Raw genomic sequence first — 25054 nt, 5'->3', positions numbered from 1 at the left:
TCCTTACCTGCTCCTGTCCCTCCTCCCTGCTCCCCCTGTCCAGCAGCACCTCTTCCCTGCTCCTTTCCCTCTTTCCTGCTCCCCCTGTCCAGCAGCACTCCTTAGCTGCTCCCTCTATCCCTCTTCCCTGCTTCCCCTATCCCGTAGCACTCCTTACCTGCTCCCTCTATCCCTCTTTCCGGCTCCCCCTGTCCAGCATCACCTCTTCCCTGCTCCCCCTGTCCAGCATCATTCCTTACCTGCTCCCTCTATCCCCCTGTCCAACAGCACCTCTTCTCTGCTCGCCCTCTCCAACAGCACTCCTTACCTGCTACTGTCCCTCTTCCCTGCTCCCCTTGTCCAGCAGCACCTGTTCCCTGCTACCCCTGCCAGCAGCACTCCTTAGCTGCTCCCTCTATCCCTCTTTCCTGCTGCCCCTGTCCAGAAGTACACCTTACCTGGTCCTTCTGTCTAACAACACTCCTTACCTGCTCCTGTCCCTCTTTCCTGCTCCCCCTGTCCGTCAGCACTCCTTACCTGCTCTTTCTGTCTAACAACACTCCTTACCTGCTCCTGTCCCTCTTCCCTGCTCCCCCTGTCCCGCAGCACTCCTTACCTGCACCCTTTATCCCTCTTTCCGGCTCCCCCTGTCCAGCAGCACCTCTTCCCTGCTCCCCCTGTCCCGCAGCACTCCTTACCTGCTCCCTCTATCCCTCTTTCCTGCTCACCCTGTCCACAAGCACTCCTTACCTGCTCCTTCTGTCTAACAGCACTCCTTACCTGCTCCTGTCCCTCCTTCCTGCTCCCCCTGTCCAGCAGCACCTCTTCCCTGCTTCCCCTGTCCAGCATCAATCCTTACCTGCTCCCTCTATCCTTCTTTCCAACTCCCCCTGTACAGCAGCACCTCTTCTCTGCTCGCCCTCTCCAACAGCACTCCTTACCTGCTCCTGTCCCTCTCCCCTGCTCCCCTTGTCCAGCAGCACTTGTTCCCTGCTCCCCCTGTCCAGCAGCACTCCTTAGCTGCTCCTTCTATCCCTCTTTCCTGCTGCCCCTGTCCAGAAGCACTCCTTACCTGGTCCTTCTGTCTAACAGCACTCCTTACCTGCTCATGTCCCTCTTTCCTGCTCCCCCTGTCCGTCAGCACTCCTTACCTGCTCTTTCTGTCTAACAACACTCCTTACCTGCTCCTGTCCCTCTTCCCTGCTCCCCCTGTCCCGCAGCACTCCTTACCTGCACCCTTTATCCCTCTTTCCGGCTCCCCCTGTCCAGCAGCACCTCTTCCCTGCTCCCCCTGTCCCGCAGCACTCCTTACCTGCTCCCTCTATCCCTCTTTCCTGCTCACCCTGTCCACAAGCACTCCTTACCTGCTCCTTCTGTCTAACAGCACTCCTTACCTGCTCCTGTCCCTCCTTCCTGCTCCCCCTGTCCAGCAGCACCTCTTCCCTGCTCCCCCTGACCAGCAGCATCCTTACCTGCTCCTATCCCTCTTCCCTGCTCCCCCTGTCCCAGCACTCATTACCTGTTCCTTCTGTCAAACAGAACTCCTTACCTGCTTCTGTCCCTCTTCCGTGCTCCCTCTGTCCAGCAGCACCTCTTCCCTGCTCCCCCTGTCCAACAGCACTCCTTACTTGTCCCTCTATCTCTCTTTCCTGCTCCCTCTGTCTAGCAGCACCTCTTCTCCGCTCGCCCTGTCCAACAGCACTTCTTACCTGCTCCCTCTGTCCCTCTTTCCAGCTCCCCCTGTCCGTCGGAACTCCTTGCCTGCTCCATCTGTCTAACAGCATTCCTTACCTGCTCCTGTCCCTCTTCCCTGCTCCCCTTGTCCAGCTGCACCTCTTCCATGCTCCCCCTGTCCAGCAGAACTCATTAGCTGCTCCCTCTATCCCTCTTTCCTGCTCCCCCTATCCGTCAGCACTCCTTACCTGCTCCTTCTGTCTAACAGCACTCCTTACTGTCCAGCAGCACTCCTTAGCTGCTCACTCTATTCCTCTTTCCTGCTTCCCCTGTCCAGAAGCACTCCTTACCTGCTCCTTCTGTCTAACAGCACTCCTTACCTGCTCCTGTCCCTCCTCCCTGCTCCCCCTGTCCAGCAGCACTCCTTAGCTGCTCCCTCTATCCCTCTTCCCTGCTTCCCCTATCCCGCAGCACTCCTTACCTGCTCCCTCTATCCCTTTTTCCGCTCCCCCTGTCCAGCATCACCTCTTCCCTGCTCCCCCTGTCCCGCAGCACTCATTTCCTGTTCCCTCTATCCCTCTTTCCTGCTCCCTCTGTCCGTCAGCACTCCTTACCTGCTCCTTCTGTCTAACAGCACTCCTTACCTGCTCCTGTCCCTCTTCCCTGCTCCCCCTGTCCAGCAGCACCTCTTCCCTGCTCCTCCTGTCCAGCATCCTTTCCTTACCTGCTCCCTCTATCCCCCTGTCCAACAGCACCTCTTCTCTGATCGCCCTCTCCAACAGCACTCCTTACCTGCTCCTGTCCCTCTTCCCTGCTCCCCTTGTCCAGCAGCACCTGTTCCCTGCTACCCCTGCCAGCAGCACTCCTTAGCTGCTCCCTCTATCCCTCTTTCCTGCTGCCCCTGTCCAGAAGTACTCCTTACCTGGTCCTTCTGTCTAACAACACTCCTTACCTGCTCCTGTCCCTCTTCCCTGCTCCCCCTGTCCCGCAGCACTCCTTACCTGCTACCTCTATCCCTCTTTCTGGCTCCCCCTGTCCAGCAGCACCTCTTCCCTGCTCCCCCTGTCCCGCAGCACTCCTTACCTGCTCCCTCTATCCCTCTTTCTTGCTCACTCTGTCCGTCAGCACTCCTTACCTACCCCTTCTGTCTGACAGCACTCCTTACCTGCTCCTGTCCCTCTTCCCTGCTCCCCCTGTCCAACAGCATTCCATACTTGCTCCCTCTGTCGAGCAGCACTCCTTAGCTGCTCCCTCTATCCCTCTTCCCTGCTCCCCCTGTACAGCAGCACCTCTTCCCTGCTCCCCCTTTCCTGCTACTGTTCCTCTTCCCTGTTCCCGCTGTCCAGCAGCACTCCTTACCTGCTCCCTTAATCCCTCTTTCCTTCTCCCCCTGTCCAGAAGCACCTCTTCTCTGTTCGCCCTGTCCAACAGCACTCCTTACCTGCTCCCTCTGTACCTCTTTCCTGCTCCCCCTGTCCCAGCACTCCTTATCTGCTCCTTCTGTCTAACAGCACTCCTAACCTGCTCCTGTCCCTCTTCCCTGATCCCCCTTTCCAGCAGCACCTCTTCCTTGCTTCCCCTGTCCAGCAGCACCTCTTCCCTGCTCACCCTGTTCCGCAGCAATCCTTACCTGCTCCCTCTATCCCTCTTTCCAGCTCCCCCTGTCCACAAGCACCTCTTTCCTGCTCCCCCTGTCCCGCAGCACTCGTTACCTGCTCCCTCTATCCCTCTTTCCTGCTCCCTCTGTCCGTCAGCACTCCTTATCTGCTACTTCTGTCTAACAGCAATCCTTACCTGCTCCTGTTCCTCTTCCCTGCTCCCCCTGTCCATCAGCACCTCTTCCCTGCTCCCCCTGTCCATCAGCACTCCTTACCTGCTCCTTCTGACTAACAGCACTCCTTACCTGCTCCTGTCCATCTTCCCTGCACCCCTGTCCAGCAGCACTCCTTAGCTGCTCCCTCTATCCCTCTTTCCTGCTCCCCCTGTCCATCAGCACTCCTTGCCTTCTCCTTCTGTCTAACAGAACTCCTTACCTGCTCCTGTCCCTCTTCCCTGCTCCCCCTGTCCAGCAGCACCTCTTCCATGCTCCCCCTGTCCAGCAGAACTCATTAGCTGCTCCCTCTATCCCTCTTTCCGGCTCCCCTGTCCGTCAGCACTCCTTACCTGCTCCTTCTGTCTAACAGCACTCCTTACCTGCTCCTGTTCTTCTTCCCTGCTCCCCCTGTCCAGCAGCACCTCTTCTCTGCTCCCCCTGTCCAGCAGCACTCCTTACCTGCTCCCTCTATCCCTCTTTCCTGCTCCCCCTGTCCAGCAGCACCTCTTCTCTGCTCGCCCTGTCCAACAGCATTCCTTACCTGCTCCCTCTGTCCCTCTTTCCTGCTCACCCTGTCCAGCAGCACCTCTTCTCTGCTCACCCTGTCCAACAGCACTCCTTACCTGCTCCCTCTGTCCCTCTTTCCAGCTTCCCCTGTCCGTCAGAACTCCTTGCCTGCTCCTTCTGTCTAACAGCACTCCTTACCTGCTCCTGTCCCTCTTTCCAGCTCCCCCTGTCCGTCAGCACTCCTTACCTACTCCCTCTGTGCCTCTTTCCTGCTCCCCCTGTCCAGCAGCATCTCTTCTCTGCTCGACCTGTCCAACAGCACTCCTTACCTGCTCCCTCTGTCCCTCTTTCCAGCTCCCCATGGTCGTCAGCACTCCTTAGCTGCTCCCTCTATCCCTCTTTCCTGCTCCCCCTGTCCGTCAGCACTCCTAACCTGCTCCTTCTGTCTAACAGCACTCCTTACCTGCTCCTGTCCCTCTTCTCTTGCTCGCCCTGTCCAACAGCACTCCTTACCTGCTCCCTCCGTCCCTCTTTCCTGCTCCCCCTTTGTCAGCACTCCTTATCTGCTACTTCTGTCTAACAGCACTCCTTACCTGTTCCTGTCCCTCTTCCCTGCTCCCCCTGTCCAGCAACACCTCTTCCATGCTCCCCCTGTCCAGCAGCACTCCTTACCTGCTCCCTCTATCCCTCTTTCTTGCTCCCTCTGTTCAGCAGCACCTCTTCTCTGCTCGACCTGTCCAGCACTCCTTACCTGCTCCCTCTGTCCCTCTTTCCAGCTCCCCCTGTCCGTCAGAACTCCTTGCCTGCTCCTTCTGTCTAACAGCACTCCTTACCTGCTCCTGTCCCTCTTTCCAGCTCCCCCTGTCCGTCAGCACTCCTTACCTACTCCCTCTGTCCCTCTTTCCTGCTCCCCTGTCCAGCAGCACCTCTTCTCTGCTCGCCCTGTCCAACAGCACTCCTTACCTGCTCCCTCTGTCCCTCTTTCCAGCTCCCCCTGTCCCAGCATTCCTTACCTGCTCCTTCTGTCTAACAGAACTCCTTACCTGCTCCTTTCCCTCTTCCTTGCTCCCCCTGTCCAGCAGCACCTCTTCCCTGCTCCCCCTGTACAGCAGCACTCTTTAGCTGCTCCGTCTATCTTTCTTTCCTGCTCCCCCTGTCCAGAAGCACTCCTTACCTACTCCTTCTGTCTAACAGCACTCCTTACCTGCTCCTTTCCCTCTTCTCTGCTCCCCCTGTCCAGCAGCACCTCTTCCCTGCTCCTTCTGTCCAGCAGCACTCCTTACCTGCTCCCTCCATCCCTCTTTCCTGCTCCCTCTGTCCAGCGGCAACTCTTCTCTGCTCTCCTTATCCAACAGCACTCCTTACCTGCTCCCTCTGTCCCTCTTTCCTGCTCACCCTGTCCAGCAGCACCTCTTCCCTGCTCACCCTGTCCAACAGCACTCCTTACCTGCTCCCTCTGTCCTTCTTTACAGCTTCCCCTGTCCGTCAGAACTCCTTGCCTGCTCCTTCTGTCTAACAGCACTCCTTACCTGCTCCTGTCCCTCCTTCCTGCTCCACCTGTCCAGCAGCACCACTTCCATGCTCCCCCTGTCTAGCAGCACTCCTTAGCTGCTCCCTCTATCCCTATTTCCTGCTCACCCTGTCCAGAAGCACTCCTTACATGCTCCTCCTGTCTAACACACTCCTTACCTGTTCCTGTCCCTCTTCCTTGCTCCCCCTGTCCAGCAGCACCTCTTCCCTGCTCCCCCTGTACAGCAGCACTCTTTAGCTGCTCCCTCTATCCCTCTTTCCTGCTCCCCCTGTCCAGAAGCACTCCTTACCTACTCCTTCTGTCTAACAGCACTCCTTACCTGCTCCTGTCCCTCTTCCCTGCTCCCCCTGTCCAGCAGCACCTCTTCCCTGCTCCTTCTGTCCAGCAGCACTCCTTACCTGCTCCCTCCATCCCTCTTTCTTGCACCCTCTGTCCAGCGGCAACTCTTCTCTGCTCTCCTTATCCAACAGCACTCCTTACCTACTCCCTCTGTCCCACTTTCCTGCACCCCCTGTCCATCAGCACTCCTTACCTGCTCCTTCTGACTAACAGCACTCTTTACCTGCTCCTGTCCCTCTTCCCTGCACCCCTGTCCAGCAGCACTCCTTAGCTGCTCCCTCTGTCCGTCTTTCCTGCTCACCCTGTCCGTCAGAACTCCTTGCCTGCTCCTTCTGTCTAACAGCACTCCTTACCTGCTCCTGTCCCTCTTTCCAGCTCCCCCTGTCCGTCAGCACTCCCTACCTACTCCCTCTGTCCCTCTTTCCTGCTCCCCCTGCCAGCAGCACCTCTTCTCTGCTCGCCCTGTCCAACAGCACTCCTTAATTGCTCCCTCTGTCCCTCTTTCCAGCTCCCCCTGTCCCAGCATTCCTTACCTGCTCCTTCTGTCTAACAGCACTCCTTACCTGCTCCTTTCCCTCTTCCTTGCTCCCCCTGTCCAGCAGCACCTCTTCCCTGCTCCCCCTGTACAGCAGCACTCTTTAGCTGCTCCCTCTATCCCTCTTTCCTGCTCCCCCTGTCCAGAAGCACTCCTTACCTACTCCTTCTGTCTAACAGCACTCCTTACCTGCTCCTGTCCCTCTTCCCTGCTCCCCCTGTCCAGCAGCACCTCTTCCCTGCTCCTTCTGTCCAGCAGCACCTCTTCCCTGTTCCCCCTGACCAGCATCACTCCTTACCAGCTCCCTCTGTCCATCTTTCCTGCTCCCCCTGTCCAGCAGCACTCCTTACCTGCTCCCTCTGTCCCTCTTTCCTGATCTCCATGTCCAGCAGCACCTCTTCCCTGCTCCCCCTGTCCAGCAGCACTCTTTACCTGCTCCCTCTGTTTCTCTTTCCTGATCCCCATGTCCAGCAGCACCTCTTCCCTGCTCCCCCTTACCAGCTTCACTCCTTACCTGCTCCCTCTGTCCTTCTTTTCTGATCCTCCTGTCCAGCAGCACCTCTTCTCTGCTCCCCCTGTCCAACATCACTCCTTACCTGCTCCCTCTGTGCATCTTTCCTACTCCCTCTGTCCAGCAGCACCTCTTCCCTGCTCCCCCTGTCCATCAGCACTGTTTACCTGCTCCCTCTGTCTCTCTCTCCTGCTCCCCCTGTTTGTCAGCACTCCTTACCTGCTCCTGTCCCTCTTTCCAGCTCCCCCTGTCCGTCAGCACTCCTTACCTACTCCCTCTGTGCCTCTTTCCTGCTCCCCCTGTCCAGCAGCATCTCTTCTCTGCTCGACCTGTCCAACAGCACTCCTTACCTGCTCCCTCTGTCCCTCTTTCCAGCTCCCCCTGGTCATCAGCACTCCTTAGCTGCTCCCTCTATCCCTCTTTCCTGCTCCCCCTGTCCGTCAGCACTCCTAACCTACTCCTTCTGTCTAACAGCACTCCTTACCTGCTCCTGTCCCTCTTCTCTGCTCGCCCTGTCCAACAGCACTCCTTACCTGCTCCCTCCGTCCCTCTTTCCTGCTCCCCCTTTGTCAGCACTCCTTATCTGCTACTTCTGTCTAACAGCACTCCTTACCTGTTCCTGTCCCTCTTCCCTGCTCCCCCTGTCCAGCAACACCTCTTCCATGCTCCCCCTGTCCAGCAGCACTCCTTACCTGCTCCTTCTATCCCTCTTTCTTGCTCCCTCTGTTCAGCAGCACCTCTTCTCTGCTCGACCTGTCCAGCACTCCTTACCTGCTCACTCTGTCCCTCTTTCCAGCTCCCCCTGTCCGTCAGAACTCCTTGCCTGCTCCTTCTGTCTAACAGCACTCCTTACCTGCTCCTGTCCCTCTTTCCAGCTCCCCCTGTCCGTCAGCACTCCTTACCTACTCCCTCTGTCCCTCTTTCCTGCTCCCCCTGTCCAGCAGCACCTCTTCTCTGCTCCCCCTGTCCAACATCACTCCTTACCTGCTCCCTCTGTGCATCTTTCCTACTCCCTCTGTCCAGCAGCACCTCTTCCCTGCTCCCCCTGTCCATCAGCACTGTTTACCTGCTCCCTCTGTCTCTCTCTCCTGCTCCCCCTGTTTGTCAGCACTCCTTACCTGCTCCCTCTGTCCCTCTTTCCTGCTCCCCCTTTCCAGCAGCTCCTTTTCTTTGCTTCCCCTGTCCAGCATCACTCCTTACCTGCTCCTTCTGTCCCTCTTTCCTGCTCCCCCTGTCCAGCAGCTCCTCTTCTTTGCTCCCCCTGTCCAGCATCACTCCTTACCTGCACCTTCTGTCCCTCTTTCCTGCTTTCCCTTTCCAGCAGCACCCCTTCACTGTTCCCCCTGTCCTGCAGCACCTCTTCCCTGCTCCACCTGTCCTGCAGCACTCCTTACCTGCTCCCTCTGTCCCTCTTTCCTGCTCCCCTTGTCCAGCAGCACCTCTTCTCTGCTCACCCTGTCCAACAGCACTCCTTACCTGCTCCCTCTGTCCCTCTTTCCAGCTTCCCCTGTCCGTCAGAACTCCTTACCTACTCCCTCTGTCCCTCTTTCCTGCTCCCTCTGTCCAGCAGCATCTCTTCTCTGCTCGCCCTGTCCAACAGCAATCCTTACCTGCTCCCCCTGGTCGTCAGCACTCCTTAGCTGCTCCCTCTATCCCTCTTTCCTGCTCCCCCTGTCGGTCAGCACTCCTAACCTGCTCCTTCTGTCTATCAGCACTCCTTACCTGCTCCTGTCCCTCTTCTCTGCTCGCCCTGTCCAACAGCACTCCTTACCTGCTCCCTCCGTCCCTCTTTCCTGCTCCCCCTTTGTCAGCACTCCTTATCTGCTACTTCTGTCTAACAGCAATACTTACCTGCTCCTGTTCCTCTTCCCTGCTCCCCCTGTCCATCAGCACCTCTTCCCTGCTCCCCCTGTCCATCAGCACTCCTTACCTGCTCCTTCTGACTAACAGCACTCCTTACCTGCTCCTGTCCATCTTCCCTGCACCCCTGTCCAGCAGCACTCCTTAGCTGCTCCCTCTATCCCTCTTTCCTGCTCCCCCTGTCCATCAGCACTCCTTGCCTTCTCCTTCTGTCTAACAGAACTCCTTACCTGCTCCGGTCCCTCTTCCCTGCTCCCCCTGTCCAGCAGCACCTCTTCCATGCTCCCCCTGTCCAGCAGAACTCATTAGCTGCTCCCTCTATCCCTCTTTCCGGCTCCCCTTGTCCGTCAGCACTCCTTACCTGCTCCTTCTGTTTAACAGCACTCCTTACCTGCTCCTGTTCTTCTTCCCTGCTCCCCCTGTCCAGCAGCACCTCTTCTCTGCTCCCCCTGTCCAGCAGCACTCCTTACCTGCTCCCTCTATCCCTCTTTCCTGCTCCCCCTGTCCAGCAGCACCTCTTCTCTGCTCGCCCTGTCCAACAGCATTCCTTACCTGCTCCCTCTGTCCCTCTTTCCTGCTCACCCTGTCCAGCAGCACCTCTTCTCTGCTCACCCTGTCCAACAGCACTCCTTACCTGCTCCCTCTGTCCCTCTTTCCAGCTTCCCCTGTCCGTCAGAACTCCTTGCCTGCTCCTTCTGTCTAACAGCACTCCTTACCTGCTCCTGTCCCTCTTTCCAGCTCCCCCTGTCCGTCAGCACTCCTTACCTACTCCCTCTGTGCCTCTTTCCTGCTCCCCCTGTCCAGCAGCATCTCTTCTCTGCTCGCCCTGTCCAACAGCACTCCTTACCTGCTCCCTCTGTCCCTCTTTCCAGCTCCCCCTGGTCATCAGCACTCCTTAGCTGCTCCCTCTATCCCTCTTTCCTGCTCCCCCTGTCCGTCAGCACTCCTAACCTGCTCCTTCTGTCTAACAGCACTCCTTACCTGCTCCTGTCCCTCTTCTCTGCTCGCCCTGTCCAACAGCACTCCTTACCTGCTCCCTCCGTCCCTCTTTCCTGCTCCCCCTTTGTCAGCACTCCTTATCTGCTACTTCTGTCTAACAGCACTCCTTACCTGTTCCTGTCCCTCTTCCCTGCTCCCCCTGTCCAGCAACACCTCTTCCATGCTCCCCCTGTCCAGCAGCACTCCTTACCTGCTCCCTCTATCCCTCTTTCTTGCTCCCTCTGTTCAGCAGCACCTCTTCTCTGCTCGACCTGTCCAGCACTCCTTACCTGCTCACTCTGTCCCTCTTTCCAGCTCCCCCTGTCCGTCAGAACTCCTTGCCTGCTCCTTCTGTCTAACAGCACTCCTTACCTGCTCCTGTCCCTCTTTCCAGCTCCCCCTGTCCGTCAGCACTCCTTACCTACTCCCTCTGTCCCTCTTTCCTGCTCCCCCTGTCCAGCAGCACCTCTTCTCTGCTCGCCCTGTCCAACAGCACTCCTTACCTGCTCCCTCTGTCCCTCTTTCCAGCTCCCCCTGTCCCAGCATTCCTTACCTGCTCCTTCTGTCTAACAGAACTCCTTACCTGCTCCTTTCCCTCTTCCTTGCTCCCCCTGTCCAGCAGCACCTCTTCCCTGCTCCCCCTGTACAGCAGCACTCTTTAGCTGCTCCCTCTATCTTTCTTTCCTGCTCCCCCTGTCCAGAAGCACTCCTTACCTACTCCTTCTGTCTAACAGCACTCCTTACCTGCTCCTGTCCCTCTTCCCTGCTCCCCCTGTCCAGCAGCACCTCTTCCCTGCTCCTTCTGTCCAGCAGCACTCCTTACCTGCTCCCTCCATCCCTCTTTCCTGCTCCCTCTGTCCAGCGGCAACTCTTCTCTGCTCTCCTTATCCAACAGCACTCCTTACCTGCTCCCTCTGTCCCTCTTTCCTGCTCACCCTGTCCAGCAGCACCTCTTCCCTGCTCACCCTGTCCAACAGCACTCCTTACCTGCTCCCTCTGTCCCTCTTTACAGCTTCCCCTGTCCGTCAGAACTCCTTGCCTGCTCCTTCTGTCTAACAGCACTCCTTACCTGCTCCTGTCCCTCCTTCCTGCTCCACCTGTCCAGCAGCACCACTTCCATGCTCCCCCTGTCTAGCAGCACTCCTTAGCTGCTCCCTCTATCCCTATTTCCTGCTCACCCTGTCCAGAAGCACTCCTTACATGCTCCTCCTGTCTAACAGCACTCCTTACCTGTTCCTGTCCCTCTTCCCTGCTCCCCCTGTCCAGCAACACCTCTTCCCTGCTCCCCCTGTCCAGCAGCACTCCTTACCTGCTCCCTCTATCCCTCTTTCTTGCTCCCTCTGTTCAGCAGCACCTCTTCTCTGCTCGACCTGTCCAGCACTCCTTACCTGCTCCCTCTGTCCCTCTTTCCAGCTCCCCCTGTCCGTCAGAACTCCTTGCCTGCTCCTTCTGTCTAACAGCACTCCTTACCTGCTCCTGTCCCTCTTTCCAGCTCCCCCTGTCCATCAGCACTCCTTACCTACTCCCTCTGTCCCTCTTTCCTGCTCCCCCTGCCAGCAGCACCTCTTCTCTGCTCGCCCTGTCCAACAGCACTCCTTAATTGCTCCCTCTGTTCCTCTTTCCAGCTCCCCCTGTCCCAGCATTCCTTACCTGCTCCTTCTGTCTAACAGCACTCCTTACCTGCTCCTTTCCCTCTTCCTTGCTCCCCCTGTCCAGCAGCACCTCTTCCCTGCTCCCCCTGTACAGCAGCACTCTTTAGCTGCTCCCTCTATCCCTCTTTCCTGCTCCCCCTGTCCAGAAGCACTCCTTACCTACTCCTTCTGTCTAACAGCACTCCTTACCTGCTCCTGTCCCTCTTCCCTGCTCCCCCTGTCCAGCAGCACCTCTTCCCTGCTCCTTCTGTCCAGCAGCACTCCTTACCTGCTCCCTCCATCCCTCTTTCTTGCTCCCTCTGTCCAGCGGCAACTCTTCTCTGCTCTCCTTATCCAACAGCTCTCCTTACCTACTCCCTCTGTCCCTCTTTCCTGCACCCCCTGTCCATCAGCACTCCTTACCTGCTCCTTCTGACTAACAGCACTCTTTACCTGCTCCTGTCCCTCTTCCCTGCACCCCTGTCCAGCAGCACTCCTTAGCTGCTCCCTCTGTCCGTCTTTCCTGCTCACCCTGTCCGTCAGAACTCCTTGCCTGCTCCTTCTGTCTAACAGCACTCCTTACCTGCTCCTGTCCCTCTTTCCAGCTCCCCCTGTCCGTCAGCACTCCTTACCTACTCCCTCTGTCCCTCTTTCCTGCTCCCCCTGCCAGCAGCACCTCTTCTCTGCTCGCCCTGTCCAACAGCACTCCTTAATTGCTCCCTCTGTCCCTCTTTCCAGCTCCCCCTGTCCCAGCATTCCTTACCTGCTCCTTCTGTCTAACAGCACTCCTTACCTGCTCCTTTCCCTCTTCCTTGCTCCCCCTGTCCAGCAGCACCTCTTCCCTGCTCCCCCTGTACAGCAGCACTCTTTAGCTGCTCCCTCTATCCCTCTTTCCTGCTCCCCCTGTCCAGAAGCACTCCTTACCTACTCCTTCTGTCTAACAGCACTCCTTACCTGCTCCTGTCCCTCTTCCCTGCTCCCCCTGTCCAGCAGCACCTCTTCCCTGCTCCTTCTGTCCAGCAGCACCTCTTCCCTGTTCCCCCTGACCAGCATCACTCCTTACCTGCTCCCTCTGTCCATCTTTCCTGCTCCCCCTGTCCAGCAGCACTCTTTACCTGCTCCCTCTGTCCCTCTTTCCTGATCTCCATGTCCAGCAGCACCTCTTCCCTGCTCCCCCTGTCCAGCAGCACTCTTTACCTGCTCCCTCTGTTTCTCTTTCCTGATCCCCATGTCCAGCAGCACCTCTTCCCTGCTCCCCCTTACCAGCTTCACTCCTTACCTGCTCCCTCTGTCCTTCTTTCCTGATCCTCCTGTCCAGCAGCATCTCTTCTCTGCTCCCCCTGTCCAACATCACTCCTTACCTGCTCCCTCTGTGCATCTTTCCTACTCCCTCTGTCCAGCAGCACCTCTTCCCTGCTCCCCCTGTCCATCAGCACTGTTTACCTGCTCCCTCTGTCTCTCTCTCCTGCTCCCCCTGTTTGTCAGCACTCCTTACCTGCTCCCTCTGTCCCTCTTTCCTGCTCCCCCTGTCCAGCAGCTCCTCTTCTTTGCTCCCCCTGATCAGCATCACTCCTTACCTGCACCTTCTGTCCCTCTTTCCTGCTTTCCCTTTCCAGCAGCACCCCTTCACTGTTCCCCCTGTCCTGCAGCACCTCTTCCCTGCTCCACCTGTCCTGCAGCACTCCTTACCTGCTCCCTCTGTCCCTCTTTCCTGCTCCCCTTGTCCAGCAGCACCTCTTCTCTGCTCCCCCTGTCCAGCAGCACTCCTTACCTGCTCCTTCTCTCCCTCTTTCCTGCTCCTCCGTTCCAGCAGCACCTCTTCCCTGTCCCTCTTTCCATTGCTCCCCCTGCAGCCGGCTTCCTGGTGTCCTCTTCAAAGTAGCCTGCTGAGGATCGCGGCCGGCTGTAGCGAACCTCGCAGGCCGCTCTGCACCTCGGTAGCACATTCCATCTGACGCGATCTCATACGTCGGGGAACATGCTACCGAGGTGCAGAGCAACCTGTGAGGTTCACTAAAGCCGTCCGTGATCCTCAGCAGGCTGCTAACGGCGTCAGCAGCAGTTGGTGAGTGACGGTGGGTGAGTAGAGTCTCCAGCGTGTTCCCTGTCTCCGTGTTCCAAAATGGAATATGACCAGGGAAGGACACAGTACGCCGCAGGGATCACAAAACCCTAAGTGCACATGCGCGCTTAGGGTTTTATTATAGAGGATTCCACACTTTTTGTGTCAAGAAAAGTGTGGAATATCTTGTAAGTTTCCCGGCTCAACATCATTCTCTTCTGTGGGCTGAGAACTTTTCAGCGGACCTGCATACTTGGTGACGCTGTGTTCTATTTCAAATTGCTAACTATATTGCCCACGACTGAATCGTATCAATTTTATGATCATATAGCTTTTGGTTGCCAATACTGAAATGGAGAGGTTTAGCAAGTATAGTAATCAAAACCAGTAATCTTAGATCAGCAAAATATTATGAAAAACCAAAAGTTAATGAGGTCTTTTGTAAATGAAAAGCATCCAAAGCATATAGTATAGAACTTAACAGTTTTACCTCCCCTTTATTTCTTCAAATAAAATTTAATTTCTTTCTATTCTTCAGATCAGCGTATTTTATGAAATGTGTTTCTTTGCATTATCTCATGAAATATGAAAATGATATTCTGACTCTGCTGTTTCTCTTCCCATGAAGGTTTATGATTTTGTTTAAGGATAATAAACCAGCAGTGTATACATTTTTGCATGTAACATACGTCCTCATTTTCTGTCAACAAACAGTTTGTAAAATCATTATATTTTGACCGGTATTTAATTTTGTGTGTCTATGACTGTTTGTGCTGCTAGCTGCTACACTGAAGCAACCATGCTGTTCTCAAGGCAGTCAACTCTTGATGATATAGATGGAGCAGAAACTATCCCTAAAACAAGTGAGCGTCCTCGAGCTAGGCTTCGTAAAACGTACAGCATGGACATGTCTTCTTCATCAGCTGACAGTGGCAGTATAGCATCAAGGTGGTTAAACATGCATGCTTTGTTATCATTCATTTCCACTAATCATTAAATATTTTACTATTTGTGTGTTCACTGTGCAGATGTATGTTCTTGGGTGTATGGATTTTATAGATGTACATGCATATAAAGATCATGGGGGGGAGGCATTTTCTCTGCAGAGTATAATTCTGTGCTTTGTTCTACATTGTGCATAATTGTGCCCTTGTTGTTGGGAGGCATTCCCTTGGGTGGGGTTAAAGGATGTCAGCAATGCACATATGGATCTTTTTACTAAGCTGCTGTAACAATTGGCCTTAACACACCCTTGCACAGGTTTTTCTCATGGGCTAAGGCCATTTTCACTGCAGTCATAAAATGGCCTTTTTCTATTTCATGTATGTTGCAAAAATTCCCTCATTAAACTGTGGCATTGGCAGATAATGCACATTAATGCCAATTAACAAACGTTCATTGGTAAATTATAAACATTATTACTATAACACTATGTGATCAAGCTCATCCTCTGGTCTCTTCGGTCATTCCTGACACTCCGGTCACATACCAGAGGTTAGGCATTATCCAGCATTCACAGGAGTCCTTGTTGCCAAGAACTCCACTCAGGCTCTCCTTGCTTGAGAGTCCTGTAAGCAGTCCCCCGTAAAATCATGGTGAGACTACCCTTGGTAGAAGAGAATGACTGTCTCTGCGATTTAAGTCACATGTAAATGAATATGTAAATCAAGTCATTAAGTCTCGTGGATGCTCATCTGCTTTTCCTGTTGAGTATACACTACATGCAGATGTATCGGGTAGCCTATCCCTGTCACCACCCACCTAGTCCTCACTAACGATTAGTATCTCCCAATACAAGGGTTCAATAAAAGGCTACCCTTACAACCACATCTTCCTGGGGGCTATCTTCTGTGGAGCCTCCCTTCCTCATGATGTGACATACACTCCATCACACACTGTTAAATAATCTTCATAGTTTGCTGTTTTGGAAACATTAGCAGCATCTGTTTGTCTAAAGGTTTGAAATGGCTATCAAAATAAATAAAGACATTACATAAAATAGTATTTAGGTCTGTGTTTTAAATATTGAAAGCTACAAAAGAATTATGATGATAGAATTTACCACTGGACATCTAGCCTTAGACTATCTCAACACTGACACCTCCATGGATGATTTCAAACCTCTTCGTTTTTTTTAGAATAACAATGTTATTTAGTCCCCATGGTAAGACGATATTATAGAATTGTAAAAGATGCATGGAGATAATTATCCTTAATCTGGATCTTTCCTACAAAATATGAGCATATTTTAGATTGCCATTATACACACACATGGAATACTTCACTCTAAACCAAACCTTGAGTAAGCTGGGGCATGGGCTTTATAAACTTATAAATTAAGGGCATCAATAAATGCTTTCTCCTTTATAATAGCACTATTGACATTTCAGGTCCATTGTAACAATATTTGAGTGTTTGAATCTCTTGGGCCTTTAACCTTGCTCCTTAACATTTAGGAGCTGATTCTATAAGTGGCACCTGAAACGGCAGGTGCCAAAAAAATGGCGTCTGCCACATTCCAATCACTTTCAGGCATCATTTAAAGAATCATGGCTACTGGCACCTGTGGTAATGTAAGCCAGGGTTTTAAAGGCCTACATTTACGGTGCTTAGGTTCATCATAGAACTGAGCCTAGTATACTTCTGGACATGGTTCTACAATGCATACCCATCATTTTGCTTTTTCTGACTCCTCTTCGGACCTCTGGAGGTCATTTTTCACTATAACCATCAATGCTGGCTCTCATGTCACCTATATCATAATCTCTTTCAGTAATACATGGGGGTCTCCTGTTTTGCTTCAACAATATTCCCCTTGTTACTCTTCCGGAGTTTCTTTGTTCACTTCCTTCAAGAACTCTGAACCTTGCCATATATATATTGCTTCCTTGTTCTGAAGAATCTGGAGGAATGAGCATACTGCCCCTAACAGCAGTATACCTCTTCCCATCTGGTCTGTTTTTGGGCTCTCTAGACCTCTGGCAGACATTCACCTTTAACTTTATATGCAGATGCAGCTCACTTGCTCTTGCATCTTGTAATGATCTTTGACCTACTTTTTTCATCCCAAATTTTTTCTGCCAGTTCTGTTCTGGTAACACCAACAACTTCCGCTCATAATCTACAAAGTTTCTTTCATGAGATGCTTATCTGATAGGAAAACCATCTTCTCAACTAAAATAGCTCCCTCAGCAATAATACTGTTAACAGAGCTTCCAAGATTAGTACTGAACTCTCTCAGTTCATATTCATGATTCTCATTATATCAATTCTCCTTATTTATCCCTTCCAAACTCAAGCTAAAAAAAGCACAACTCTACTTAGCAATCTCTATTCTTCTGCAAGATTGCTCCTCGAGCCTCCTCCGTAATCTGGGACCTCCCATGCTCGTACTGAGTATTCTAGAAGTAAACTGAAAATTACGCTATTCAATTTGGCAATGTTCTTGATTTTGAATACTTAAATAAATCTGAGCAAAATGAAGTAAGACGTCAATCAAAATAAGTACAGAAAAGTCATAGCACTTAAAACACGTGTATATTCTTTTAATTAACCTTCTTATATAAATTTTGCTAATACCCAATACTTACAGTATAATCCTGTAAAATTAGCAGCTACAGATGTTTACCAGATGCCTATTGTATTGTACTAGGGATAACAACAGATACAAGAAAACCTGATAAATTTGTAACTTCACATATATACGTATACACACACACATACAAAAACAACCTTTTTTCCAGGTCAAATTTGAATATGGTAATTGTATTGTTTCAAAGAATCCATACTGATAGGTTGGTATGTCAATGCAGTGAATTCACTTCTTCCCCAAATGTGTGTGATCAAGAGCATCATATTTTCTTTCATGTCAATTTATTTATCCATACTGTTCTTTTCTTTTCTCCCACTTAATCCCCTCAATAGTGAGCCCACCCAGTGTACCATGGTGTATTCTCGTCAGGGAACCACAGAGACAATTGAAGAAGCAGATGATGAGCATCGGTTAGATAAGGGAGCTCCAACATCAGAAGCAGAAGTTGAGGAGGAACATTATGATGCGGACACTGATGACGCTGATGGTGCTGATGGCGCTGATGATGCTGATGGTGCTGATGGTGCTGACTACAGTCCTGATATAGATATCCCATTGTACTCTGCTCCTTCCGATGGTGAAGTCCCACCCTCGTATAGCAAAGCTGTCAGTTTTGATCAGCTTTCATATGGATCTCAGGATGACTCTGCTGACAATATGATGGCCTTGACCCCAGATGACAGTCGAACTGACAAACTTCATGATGAAATATTGCCACCTTTGACCCATGAGCTGACTGCGAGTGAGCTTCTGATGAATAAGTAAGTACACAATAAGAAAACATCTGAGAAAGCTTGTTCAAGTTTAAAAACTCATTTAGTGAAGTTTTTCCCTGGCTGTCCCTATATTACTAGGCAATGTATATGCTTAAACATTTAGTGATCCTTTAACTAAACTGAATTAAATGTTAAGGTGCACTTAATGCAGGGAAGAAAGGCTTACTGGAAAACACTTTAAAGCATTTTGTGGTAATTTGACTGTCAGCGCACACTAATGCATGCTAATTTTTTTTCAGGAGGAGGCATGTCAAAGACAGGGAATGGGCATGGAAGCATCCAGCTATAGTATTTGCACTAGTGTGCAGTAACTGGATAATGTAGATTTAACTCGGAAGTACTTAGCACATCCTAAATAGAAGGTGGGGTGTTCTAAGTGTTTCTGTTCTGATAATTTTGCAGATGTCACACACTGATGGAATGATTAGTGTGGGACCTGCTTAAAAGAAAAAAGCCAATTTCTTAATGCTTTTTGGTAGGGCTGCACATTTCATGCTCCTTGCCCTACTACTTATCTCTCTCTCTCCCCCCATCCCCCTATCACCCCCCCCCCCCCCCAATGATCTGGGATCTGCCAACTTCCTCTTCCCAAGAAACAGGTAGTCAAGCAGTCTGCTAGGTCCCCAAAGGAAGGAAATTATAGAAGCAGTCACAGTGAAAGGTAGATAAAATCTTTAAAAGAATGTATTTGGTTGATCAAGTTAAAATAAATGTAAAGCTTTTATCTAGCTTTTACCATGTCTGCTTCTACAATTAGTTTCCTGTTTCAGGCATCTCTTTCTTTGCTGCTCCCTTCTAGGGATACCATGTGAGGGATTCACTAAAATCAGCGATCGTCGCTAAACCTGTTTTCACTGCTAACCGACCAAATTTGTGAAGACAAAAAAGTGGACACATGGCCCGCCCTTCCTTGCTCCACCCCCTGCACTACCCCTTTCCCACCTCCATACAAACTGAGCCATACTCACATGCCAGTAGATCAAGTGACCGCAGTGGTGTAGTTAGTATATTTGACACTGAGAGCTGATCATTTTATAATACCCACTCCTCTATATGAAAATTTTATTTTTAGTAATAATCCTTAGGTCACACAAGGGTGCACCTAGAAAAAGGCAACATCTTAAACACTGCTGTGAACATCAATACACTCATTGTAAAACTAAACAAGCCAGATTTGTACATTTGAACCTGCACAGTCAATGCTAACAAGTGATCATTTTTTTTTTTTACACATAGAATACAGATACACCCTCGTCCAGTGTGGAATAAGTAATCACAAACTAAAATTAAGAAATATGTAGACAAAAGTTAAACTGAACTGCCAAGAAGCCAGACTCTGCACACAGTGCAACATCACAGACACAGAAACAGTGATGTAAGTCCCCTAATACTGTGCGAAATATAAATATAAAAATAGCAGATGTAAGTTTGAAAAAAATTACAAATAATCACAAATTTACAAATTAACAAATGGAAATAAAACAAAAGATGGAACATAAGATAATATAATTTTATTGAACTAATACATTTTTCAACTAGCTTTCAAAGGCTAAGACCTCCTTCCTCAGGTCAGTACAGTACACTGAGGTTATGGTATCATGTCTTGACCTGAAGCAGGGGATTTGGTCTCCAAAAGTTAGTTAAAAATATATTAAAATTAGTCCAATAGAAAGATCACCTTATTTCCATTTTCTATTTATAAATGTTTATCAACACTGCTACAATGCTACTTTATCCTGAAAAAAAAATTGTTTTGCCTTTGTCCTGTCTAGCTTCTGCTTTCCTCATCTTCACTTTCTCCCTTCCATCAAGCATATGCCCTATCTTTCCCTTCTATCCAGAATCTGCCTTCTTTCTCTGCTCCTTCCATCCACTGCCCTCTCCCCACTTCCATTTCGCATCTGCCTTTTTTCTATGTCCCTTCCATAAACTGTCTACCCTCTCCCCCTTTTATTCAGCTTGTGCCCCCTCTCCTTTTTACATAATTCATTCTAGCTTCACTCCTCTCCATTTATATCTTTCCTTTTTCTTCCCCTCCCCTCCTCCCATGCTCTGGCATGTCTCTCCTCTCCTCTCATTTCCTTCTTCTTCCTCACCCTACCCCATCCCATCCCATCCCATGGTCTGGCATCTCTTCCATCTCTCCCTCCCTTCTTCCCTCCCCCCCAATGGTGTGGCATCTCTCCTCTACCCAGGTCTGTTTTCTTTGTTTCCTTCCCTTCTGTCTCTCTTCCCTCCCCCTGTGGTTTAGAATCTCTCTCCTCTGCTTCTGTTCCCTTCTCTCCTTCACTCCATGGTCTGTCAACTTTCTCTCCCCTCTCCCTTCCTTCCCCTGGACTTCCTTTCTTCCTCTCTCCTAATTTGGCTGCCTCCTTTACCTCTCCATCCCCCCCAATCAGGTGCAACATTGCTCCACTGGTCTCCCAGTGGGATAATAATAATAATTTATTCTTATATACCGCCAGACCACAAATGGTTCTAGGCGGTTCACAGCAGATAAGGCTGAATATCAAGCAAATATACAGTTCAAAAAGATACATCAATTTCTAGAATGTACACAATACATGTTATATTTAAAAAGCAATTAGGGAGCTTGGGTTACAAATTTGTCAAATAATTGTGTCTTTAATAGTTTTTTTAAAAAATAATAGGATGAGACTCCTGGCATGATGTTGCCTAACCAGGCGTTCATTTTGGCTGCCTGGAAAGAGAGAGTTCTCTCAAGAAATCTCTTCAAACGACACGATTTGACAGTAGGATATGTGAATAACTGGACTCTATGTGTGGGCTTATTAGAGTACCTCCCCTTTTCTTCTCTAGGACAGGCTTCCACTTCCAGTCTTTGGGCCGCAAACAGCATTAGTAAGCTGCACATGCTGCCCTTGGTGGCCATGGAAGCTTTCCTTCAGCATCAACTTCTTGTCCCTGCAGAGGCAAAGCTTTCAGGTCACCAAAGGCAGCATGTGCAGGTATCTGACACTGCTGGTGACCTGAAGATTGCAGGCTTGCCTTCAGCAGACTGGAGTACTGTGGATACTTGGACAAAATTGAGAATTTTCAAAAGCCACCCAGATGCCCAACGGAGCCCTCAAAAAAAGGATGTGTCTGAGGAAACCCGGACACCTGGTAACCTACCCTTCTCCCCTCTCTGGTATCACCTTCTCCCACTCCCTTACCCCGGGGACCCTCCAAACTTGCCTCTCTCTATAGCATCCCACCTCCTCTGACAGAACTTCTGCATGCAGGATGGGACACTACAGAGGGAGGCTCTGGTTAGGGAGAAGTAGCAGGTGTTTAGCACTGCTGACTGTAAAGGCAAGTTTGGAGGGTCAGATAGGGAAAGAAGATCAAATGCCTGAAGTCAGCAGAGTGAAGAAACAAGCAGAGATACTAGAGTGCAGGGGGAGGGAAGGGAAGAAGCAGGGAAAGATTTTGGGATCTATAGGAGGAACAAGAGATACAAACTATAGAGAGGGTAGAAAGGACAGTGAGAGGTGCCAGAGTGCAGGGGAAGGGGAGGAGATAGGCAGGTAGGTAGAGATGCTAGAACCCAAAATAGGGAAACAGAACAAATAAAGAAGGGAGATGGTAGCCATAGAGGGGAAGGAAAGAGAAAAGAGAGAAAATGGTGTTGAGGGAGGGGAGGGGAGGGGAAGGAAAGAGAGAAGAGGAGATGGTGCCTATGGAGGGAAGTGGGTAGAAAGGGAAGAAAGAAGAGAAGAGATGGTGTACTTGAAAGGGAAAGGGAAGAGGGAAGAGAAGAGATGGTGCCCATAAAGAGGAGGTAGGGGGAGATAAAAAAAACAAGAGAGGAGATGGTACCCATGGAAGAAAGGAAGAGGGGAGGAGGGTAGTAAGGAGATGGTGCCCATGGAAGCGAGGGAAGAGGAAGGGAAGAGAAACAAGAAGAAATTATGCTAGTGGATAAAGGAGAAGGGAAGAGGGGAGAGAGACACCAGACAGATTTGAGGAGGAAGAAAAATAGAACAAAGTTGACCCTGAAAGATGGATATAGAGCAGGAAGAGAAGAAAGAATGAGAGAAAAGAAATAGTGACCAGAATGGAGGCTCTGGAAACAAAGTTCAAAGCACAGTCAGAGGGAATCAGAACAATAGACGGGGAAAATGATTAAAAAAATAAAATCACCAGACAACAAAGATAAGAAAAATAATTTTATTTTTAGTTTAGTGGTATATATCATTCAATACAAAAAGTGCAAATAAGGGTGCTACATTGGTGAAATAGGCCAGATGCTAAAGACTAGGATCAACTTACACAGATATATTTTAAAAATGCCAGGTCAGGTAGACCTCTTCCCACCTCCATACTCAAAACTTCCTCCCTTATGATCCCTTCCTACTATTTCCAAAGAAATAGAAGACTGCCTAAGCCCCCTCCACCCACTATCCCATAGATTCCCCAGTCCTATCTAGAGAATTCCTGTTCTAGTGGGAAATCAGGCAGGAGCGATGCCCACTCACTCCTGTTTGGCTATAGCCTGCATGACGAATTGTCTGTAATGACCTTTAGCAGCAGTCTTGCAGTATGAAGCCTGAACCTCTCTGAACTTCCAATCCATCTACTATTAACCCCTTATATGATATTTTCAAAGGTTCCCTCTTCACTGACAAGAAGAACATGAAATCTGCAGGCACTAAGGCTCACAGTTGAATAGCACTTCCTACTGAACCACAGTTAAGAGGCACTATCCATATTGTCAGCAGGAAGACTGTTTCATTCCTCTTTCCAGAGAAGAAAGAACCCTCCAGAGCAGTAGCTACTGATTCAAAGGATTGATTGGTCAGAAGGGACATTGTAAAGGAGAATAGACTCAGGGGTACTATGGGATGGGGTGCTGAGAAGGGAAATCAGGATTTCACAAGGGTTGGGAGGTATTCTTTGGATGAAAACTTAGCCCGCTGATTATTTCCAGGTAAATTTGGGCAACCACATCTAAGCCCTCTAACTCTAGACAACCAAAACTCAACCCTATTAGTGAGGTTATCACCTTTATTGAAATGCACCTCTGTATTAATGATAGACACTTGTGCTAATTTATAGGATGTTTCAAGATGAAGAGCTGGAGGATTCTGAGAAATTCTACAAAGGTCAACCTCGCGTTCTTCGTCTCATTTACGCTTTGTATAATACATTGGTTGCCCGATCAGAAATGGTGTGTTTCTTTGTGATTATCCTCAATCACATGATCTCAGCTTCAATGATTACCCTTGTGCTTCCCATCCTTATTTTCCTTTGGGCTATGCTCTCTGTCCCGAGGCCTAGCAAACGTTTCTGGATGACAGCTATTGTCTACACAGAGGTATGTCAAAATTTTTACTTCCCTGAATATTTTCAGGCACTCATGAAAACAAAGGTGAATGAACAATATCAAACAAGAGTGAAATGGGAATCATGAATTGTGCGTGGCTGTAAGACGCTGGATAATGTTGTCACCTTCAACATCAACATAGCTCAAATAGGTCATAACATACCACAATGGCCAAATTTCTTTGTAAGGGAAAAAAGTGAAAGTCCATTTTTAAACATTACAACCTCTTTTTATCAAGCTGCATTAGGGTTTTTATTGCCAGCTGCTGTGGTAAAAGCTCCGACACTCATAGGAATTCTATGAGTGTCAGAGCTTTTACCGCAGCGGTTTGTAATTTAAAAAAACCCTAATGCATCTTGATAAAAGGGGGCCTATATAAAATAGACAGAAAAGAGGAAATATAGATTGCATGTGCCTTGTATATAGAGATTTAATTTTCACATGTGTTTAGCAATTTAAGACAAGTTGTAATTGTGGGATAATGCTATGAAATTCCAACCAAGTCAGGTCCAGGATTATGACAGCTCACTGATCTGAGAGGTTTATCTTTACTATCTATTTCAAAGGAATAAAAAACGTTTTTTGTCATGTATAGTTCATATAGCACATTTCATAGTTAACCAGTTTAATGTATATTCCAAACAGGTAATGAAATTGGAAATTATTCTTCACTGTATACATATATTGAGTTAGCACATGCTAAAAGTTATTTTGATTGTGAGAAGATATTAGTCTCATTAAGTTTAGCCTGCTCTATCCCTCACTGTTTAACTGTCTTGTGCTCCAGAAGGTTAAAGCTTTATTAGTAAGCTTTGGTCCCAGAATGCTTCAGGGAAAGGAGGGGTAAAAAAATACCTTTTTATCTGAGGGTGTAGCAAAGTGTAACTTAATGAAAAATAAAGTGTAAAATACCGTGTAACCCCCTTTGTCTTTCTTGATGATAAATTGAAACAACAATTATAAAAAGTGAAAAAAAAAAATCGTAAAACTTAATCAGCAATTTTTTTTTTCTGTGTGTGTCTTGCTCCCAGTCTATATGAGCCAGATGCTCTGTGTTCCATCAACCTGATTTATAAGTGTTTGGTTTTTACTGCAACATATCTACTATGTGGCCTTTATACGGTTTGCAGCCAGGTAATTTTATTAGGTGCTCAAAGGGCCGGATTCTGTAAACAACGCCCAAATCGACTGGCACCTAGAAAAATGGTACTGGCCACGTGTCAATCATGCTTAGGCATTGTTAACAGAAACACGCCTATCACCACCTAAGTAAAAACTTAGGCGGCTGTAATGTAGGCCAGAATTGCGCTTAGCAGCATCTAAGTCCTGCTCCACCCCTAAATGTCACTATGCGCCATGCAATAGGCATCTCATTTTTTGTAGAATCAAATAGGTGCCTAATTGCCAATTCATTTTTTTTCAATTATGAGCTTGGAAAAGTTAAGAGAAGCTGGTAGTGTAGTCAGGAAAGCAAAGATGCAAATGGAAGAAAAAAATAGCTGACACGGTAAAACGGGGAGACAAGACATTTTTTTAGATATATCAGTGATAGGAAGAAGTGCAAAAGTGGCATTGTGAGACTCAGAGGTGAAGAGGAGAAATATATAGAAGCTGATAAATAAAAGGCTGAATTGTTTAACAAATATTTTTGTTCTGTGTTCACGGCTGATGCGCTGAGAGCAGGACCACAGAAGAGAAACGTGAATAGGGATAGAGGAGTGGTAGACCCTGATTGATTCTCAGAGGATTGTATTTGTGAGGAGCTAGCTAAATTCAAGGTAGACAAAGCAATAGGGCCAGATGGTGTACATCCAAGGGTGCTGAAGGAACTTAGGGAGGTTCTGGTAGCTCCACTGACTGGCTTTTCAATGAGTCTCTAGAATCGGGAGTGGTACCGGAGGACTGGAGAAGGGCGAATGTGGTCCCTCTCCACAAAA

The 25054-nt window shown here is 49.6% G+C and overlaps 1 protein-coding gene across 5 annotated transcripts in view; it reads left to right on the top strand.

Annotated features, from left to right (window-relative positions):
• PIEZO2 (piezo type mechanosensitive ion channel component 2) overlaps positions 1-25054 on the top strand; it is a 760979-nt gene that overhangs the window by 682183 nt on the left and 53742 nt on the right. For all 5 annotated transcript variants that reach the window (XM_033934096.1, XM_033934094.1, XM_033934095.1 and 2 more), the window contains 3 exons: positions 14201-14368; positions 17345-17773; positions 22850-23108. In XM_033934096.1, the coding sequence (XP_033789987.1) occupies positions 14201-14368; positions 17345-17773; positions 22850-23108 (856 nt within the window). The remainder of the gene's footprint in view (positions 1-14200; positions 14369-17344; positions 17774-22849; positions 23109-25054) is intronic.

Source organism: Geotrypetes seraphini, chromosome 2 (genome assembly GCF_902459505.1).
Source record: "Geotrypetes seraphini chromosome 2, aGeoSer1.1, whole genome shotgun sequence".
NCBI lineage: Eukaryota > Metazoa > Chordata > Amphibia > Gymnophiona > Dermophiidae > Geotrypetes > Geotrypetes seraphini.
Note: the sequence above shows the minus strand (reverse complement) of the source record. Positions and strands in the feature narration are given on the sequence as shown.